A 6,648-nucleotide genomic window follows, 5' to 3' on the forward strand; every position below is an offset into this window, starting at 1 on the left:
TCGCTACATACCCATAGGAGTACCTTCACATACCCAAAAATACAATGCCAAATAACATTTCCTTCTCTCCATATACCCATAACCTTCACATGCCCAAAAATACAATCAGATAACAATTCTCTCTCTTTATCAGGATTACTTAGGGGACTGCTCTCTCTCTCAGCTGAATTAAAGAACAAACCACATATTCAAAAACAGAAGATCCAAAGGTGTTTCCACCTCTCAAATTTCAAACAGAGCCCCAAAATGATATCTGATCCATACACAAAATTTATATGTTCCATCTCTGCAAATATGAATAAAAAAATGTGCATCACCCAAAATCAAACCAGCATTTGGTGTTCTACAATTCAACAGTTACAAGAGGGAGGGCCCCAAAAAAAGATGGTGAGTGTACATTTGGTACATTAGAACAAAAGAAATGGCCACCAATAATTATGACATTGAAAAAAAGAAAAGAAAAGAAAAAGAACAAACAGAAACAGAGTGCAAATCAAAAATACGGGAACAAAATAAAGAGGGTAAGGAAAACAATAGAGATGAATTTCCACCCAAAAAAAGAATGAAAAAGCCACGTGTTCCTCGAAGGGCTCTCTCGTCAAAGTCAGCAAGCACAGCCCCCCCTTTGCTCATTCTCAGAAACAGCCTCCGGGATGCTCTGAAAGTAACTGCAGGAAAACAAGAAAACAGTGAAGTTTTAATACCAGACATTAAAATACGCAAAATAGCAATACCAGCACGCACGAGAGAGAGAGAGAGAGAGAGAGAGAGAGAGAGAGAGAGGAATCTTAGGCAATTCCAGAGTTTTTTGGCTCGGAATTGCCTTGCTCCTGATCCATTTCAACTTGGCCGAATCACCAACAATTTTCTAAACACCAAAATAGAAGGACTGCACATGGATAGAACCAATGTAAGCAGAATAATAAAGGGGTAACTGCAAGAAGCCCAAAATCTTTAGTAAATTTAGGAAGTTTTGGAAAAACAATAGGGTGTTTTAGTTCATTTGTTCTTAAGTAGACTACTCTTGAGACAACTTGCACGCCTGATGTCTGATCAAAATTTAAAATTAATAGTAAAGAAACAAAGAAGATGAAAAGTGAGAGAATAAATGTACATGTCTTGTTCACGCTCGCTAGCAAGAGCAATTCTGGCTACACTGAGAAAGGCAGGATCGACATTGTAATCCTCTTTAGCAGACGTCTCAAAGTAGGGTATGTTTCCATTGGAAGCACACCAATCCTTCGCTTTCTTTTCAGACACCTGGAAATATGGTAAAAAATAAGAATACAATTGAAAAATCAAAAAATACAAGTTGCCTACGGTCACGTACCTGCAAATAAATCACTCAAAAAGCAAGTTAAGACGTACAAAGAAAACAGATGGATATTTTTATAAAAACAATTCAAAATTTAAAATTCCTCACCACTCGGCTATTTCCCCCATCAATATCAATCTTGTTTCCAAGTAAAATAAATGGAAATGTCTTGGGGTCTGGTGGGCTTGCCTACAATAATAGTGGTTAATTTATCAAAAGACAGAAATGACCAAACAGAAAAAAAGGAAAAATATAAAAGGATTAAAAGGTTAGGATATAAGAGACTACTGAAAGGCAGAAGAAAAATGAAAGAAGCATGTATGGATGTGAAAGCATGTTAGCTTTCACTGCACAGATGTTCAGGGACTAGTAACATAAACAACAAATCCAAGAATTCAGAAATGATACTCAATAAACATGGGGTTTTTCCATCTCTCCTGGTGTGTTTAGAACATGCTTTATTGAGTAAAGAATAGGTCAGAACAATGGGACAAACAATAAAAGACAGCCAATAATTGTAAGGAGGGAATGCGAAAAAAAAGTATAATTGTCTATACACATGGGGCAAATTGAGAAGTACTGGTCTTTTCATAAGAAGCCATACTCTGTTTATTTTTTCCGACCCCTGACCCAAAGAGAACCTCTTGAGGGAGAGGCTCTATAGAAACAATTAGCACCCCTCAACCCCTCTATCATGTGCCTGAGACTGGTGATGCAGGGACTGCCCCCACCCTAACATCAGATTCAATTCACCATTCTTTTATTTGTTGAAAGTGCATACCATTCTTGAGCAAATAGATCATTTCAAACTTTGTACACTATTCGTTGATCCATCCTCAGTATTGTTTTGATTGAAAGTAATTATATATTCTTCTTCAGTGTTTGTTTGGTGTGCATCAAATAAAGGGGAAGTATGTAGCATACACTCATGGTTGCACAGGGCCATCAACCAACCGTTCCCTTAAACATATGAACCATAGCCCCTGAGCATTCACACCTCTCTTATGCTTGTTTAAGGGAATGGACACATAAGTCATCACGATTTACCATAAACACATATCAATGGTGAATCACATGTAAATTTTTTTGTATATTAATGTGTTCAACGGTAAATGACACGAACTTCCAAAGTCCTTAAAATTTATCAACTTGAGAAATTAGTGTTTAAAATCTTTAAGTCAGTGCTGACTCAGTAGTGACTTAGTCACCGCCAAAACTGGTCAACTCATCAAGTGAAATAGTGAACTACAAAAAAATTGGCAGTTTTTCCAAAATGTTTTGCAAAAAGTTTTTACCAGAAAGACATGGCAATTAATGAAATTGAACCCATCTCACCAAGCATACCACAATGCTACCAGCTCAGGAGAGACCATTTGTTGGTCAAATCAACAAAAGAAATCATCTAAAAGGGATAGTCCGGGAACCGCCAGAGTAAGCTTTAAATCTATATAACTCACAGTGGATGAGTCGAGCTCACTCGGTAAGTTCTTACAACTTGGAAATGAATTTTCATTCACAGTGATAACTGATAAGCTATCATCAAGTTCTGAAAGGTGCTTACTCAGGTCACTCAACCTCCTCACCCATCCTAAAAAAAACAAGTTCTATGTTCTTTGCAGCCCTCCCTCTCTCCCTCCCTCCCTTAAAAGATATGTTCCTTAAAGGTAGCATGAAAATGGCCCCATTAGCAATGCAAAAGCAAAAGAGGAGAGAAAAAATAACACAAACAAGATGGAAAATTAGAAAAGAAGTATCATACCTGGTTCAGAAACTCCTCATGCCAATTGTCCAAATTATCAAATGATTTCAATACATTGACATCGTAAACAAGGACACAGCAATCTGCGCCTCTATAAAATGCAACGCCAAGGCTTTGGAACCTTTCTTGCCCAGCAGTATCCCATATCTATCCCCGCAAAACAATGAAAGACAGAGACAAAACCAAAGCAATCAGACATCCTCAACAGATATAAAATGATATGTGATCACCCATAAAACTAGGATCAAACAAACTTTTGATGCAATCACTTGCCTGTAGCGTTACAAGTCTATCCTCAATTTGGAGTTCTTTTGTGACAAAGTCAGCACCAATGGTAGCTTTATACTGATGGCTAAATTTCTTGTTTACATATCTTAAAACCAGTTAATGATACCAAACAGAATGATAAAGACAAAGAGGTCATGTATAAGGATCTAAAATCTAAATACTTAAAAGAGTCATAGACTAGTCTCCATTACTCCAAGGGATAAAATGCATTTAGGTAACTCAAACCTTGAACTACTCAAATCACATCTTCTTGCACAGCTTGAAACAAATCCAATCTAAACAGAAACACAAGATGCAAATAGTCTAATGATGTGTCACACAAGTAGATCCAGCTTAATGTAATATACACCTCCATTCAAGTCTCAAGATGTTCAAATGACAAACAAGTAATATCATAAAATTCAGAATAATGCCTAGCCAACATAAAGTCCAATAAATGCAGCTATTTCTGCTCAAGTGGATGTATATCTCAAAATGGTTGCTATAATAGGACCCTTGACCCTGAAATTAAATAGAAAAAAAAAAAATTGAGGTTGTAGCAATGTTCATAGAGTTATCCAGGCATCATAACAGAGGGATTAAAACTAGGGAAGCATCTTCCAATTGCCCGAACAGTGCAATGAATGTCACATTTAACTGATTTTCTTTCCATATCTAGATTAGAATGATTCTCAAAAGTCTGCCCAATACTGTCCCCTAAAAGGCTGCCCAATACTGAACCTAAAAGTTCTGCTCAAAACAAAAGCAGATGTCCGTAATGTACTAAATCAAGTCAGCAGCAATCAAATGAAACCCCAAAGCATGACAAGAAAAAATGGACCAAATATACCTAACTACTGACCTCGAATGATGAAAATCTAGGCAAATCAATCAACTGATGGCAATACTTACACAAGACAATACCTTCTCAAAAGCCTCAACTATAAGAGCATTCAAACAATTCTAGTGACTCTCTTTCGCTTGGGGGGAAAAAACAGACATTCTAGCAACTCTCTTCAACTTCATATATAGCATATCTGAAGACTATCCACCCGTAATGAAAATTTTAACTCTTCCTCATGCCAACATGTCAGTAGATTGAGAAAATAATGAAAATCTAGCACAAAGTGATAGAAATAACTGAAGCATGAGCCGCTAATAACACTACCAGTGTAAAACCACTGCAAAAAACCCAAAAACTATTTTAAATAAAATATTATTGAAATTTGCAGTATTCAGTACAATTCTAACAAAAATAATGAAATAAAGATTTAAGAGAAAAACGAGATGAGATTTAAAAAGAACAAATTAAAATCAGTAGTGATTGATAGATCATTTCAAAAGTACTTCACCTTTTGTGCCACATAACACAACTTCTAACCATAGATAACACAACTTCTAACCATAGACAAGATATGAAACAAATGGAGCTTAAAGAAAAAGATTCATACATATGATGACATATCATTGGCAATAATATGCACATTTAACAGGGGAATCAACCCTTTTTATGTAGCAAGGAGAACAACAAAATGTAATACTCAAAAAAGTAAAGAGAAGGAAAAAAAAAGGAATTTTTTTGTAGCATTAACAATAAGTTACTAATACAAGAAATAAAGCAGCAAGCAGTAAACCAATAAATATAAAAATAAAAAGACAGGCACATGAAATATTGATTAATCAATAAAAGACTCATAAAGAACTAATTAAAAAATAATCATTAAAAATAGCCATTCCGTTTGAAACATAAATATATGCTTAAAATTCTTAAATTGCTCATCTATAAACCAAAAAGAAACAAAGCACCACTAAAATTCAATCCAGAAATAGAAAAGATCATATTCGTAATTTCAACTGATTAAAACAAAAGTTTACAATACAAATACATTATACATTAGATAACTGCAAATATTAAGAAGTAATGATCCACTAACACTTAAGGGAAAACGACTATATAAACTAATAAATACATGTGCTTCCGGATTACACACATGATAATCAATCATAATTCCACCAAAATGTCTGAATCTAACTTTAAGTAGTTTTCCTCATTTTAGAACAAATAGAAATAAATCAAATAAATAAACAAAAAAACCTACTTCAAATTGCAGGAAAGATAATTTCAGATCATCTACAGTGTAACAATTGTAATTCCACTTAAATGTATGAATACAGAGACATCGATTTCCATCATTCAAGAACTAATAGAATAAAATCCAACAAAAACAAAAAAATATCTTTTACAAAAAAAATAATAATCAAATGACATGAAAAATAGCACCAAAAACACATCAGATCATTACAATAACATTAGTTCAACAATAACTTAAGAAAAAACTTACAAAATTCATAAGGATACTGGTTCATCAATGAAGTCTTCCCAACCCTAAAAACAAAGGCAAGTGAGACACAAAGCTCAGCTAAGAACAGTTAAATCTTAAAAAACGTTGGAGAAAATAAAAGTCTCAGACCCTAAACCCAAGAATTCCATTAAAAAATAAAAAAAAACAAGCCAGAAGACTAGGAAACCCTAAAAATGCTGAAGAAAACAACGAAAAGAAAGCGATCAACATGAAAGGGAAAAAAGAGGAAGAAAACAAACCCGCTATCTCCAAGAACGATGACTTTGAGTAAGGTTCGCCTTCGCATTGACATGATTTAAGAGAGATGAGAAAGAAAGAGGGCCTGGTGACGAGAGAGAAAGCGAATTAATAGAGCCTTTGAAAAACTCACCATGTGACTTTCTCTCTCTCCCCACTTTTCTCTCTGTTTTTTCTTTCTGCAATTTGATGTTTGTTACTTTTGGGCGGTCTTTTTAATACAGCGGGGGAGAGTACTAGAAAGTAGGTTTTCATATATTCAGGCGAAATTTCATATAGTATTACCAAACTGCCACTCCTCCTTTGTAGTAGGGGTGGTAACGGGTTGTATATGGGACGGTCCGGCGGGACCCGGACCCGGACCTGGACCCAGACCCGAATATATTCGGGTGCAGGTTTTGGACTCAAACCTAACCTGTCGGGTTTAAACGTTGGACTAATACTCGTATCATCGGGTCTTAGGTCTAGTTGGGTCCATTGCCACCTTCACTATAAGCTTTTTTTTTTTGCTATCGTACACCCAAACTTTTGGCAAAGGGATCACAACTCGCCGTTAGATTTTAAGCTCCCTTATTTGTCATTTAATAACTAAAGATGATTATGAATTCTTATTGTATATAATCCTTAATACACTCAAATAAATAGGACTTGAAATATTTTATCTCCAATAGTTTAAGTTTCACGGGTCGAGTTCAACCAAACCCGAA

At 35.2% G+C, this 6,648-nt stretch overlaps 1 protein-coding gene across 4 annotated transcripts; it reads right to left on the bottom strand.

Annotated features, from left to right (window-relative positions):
* Positions 1–236: 236 nt before the first annotated feature.
* On the bottom strand, positions 237–6,115 carry LOC18431991 (ras-related protein Rab7). 4 transcript variants are annotated; one of them, XM_006842102.4, is made up of 7 exons: positions 5,944–6,115; positions 5,701–5,727; positions 3,348–3,447; positions 3,075–3,221; positions 1,424–1,504; positions 1,115–1,260; positions 237–668 (listed from the first exon to the last, which is right to left on the bottom strand). In XM_006842102.4, exons 1-7 carry the CDS (start codon positions 5,994–5,996, stop codon positions 605–607), a joined length of 618 nt encoding a protein of 205 aa, XP_006842165.1. In that variant the 5' UTR covers positions 5,997–6,115; the 3' UTR covers positions 237–604. The 4 variants fall into 4 exon arrangements, with proteins under 4 accessions (XP_006842165.1, XP_011622521.1, XP_088724382.1 ...); XM_011624219.3 differs by lacking the exon at positions 1,424–1,504; XM_088868256.1 differs by lacking the exon at positions 3,348–3,447 and having other exon boundaries at positions 5,684–5,727.
* Between the last annotated feature and the right edge of the window lie 533 nt (positions 6,116–6,648).

The sequence above is a fragment of the Amborella trichopoda genome, chromosome 5 (assembly GCF_054954075.1).
Source record: "Amborella trichopoda isolate Santa Cruz 75 chromosome 5, AtrichopodaSantaCruz75HAP2 v2.0, whole genome shotgun sequence".
In the NCBI taxonomy this organism is placed as follows: Eukaryota; Viridiplantae; Streptophyta; class Magnoliopsida; order Amborellales; family Amborellaceae; genus Amborella; species Amborella trichopoda.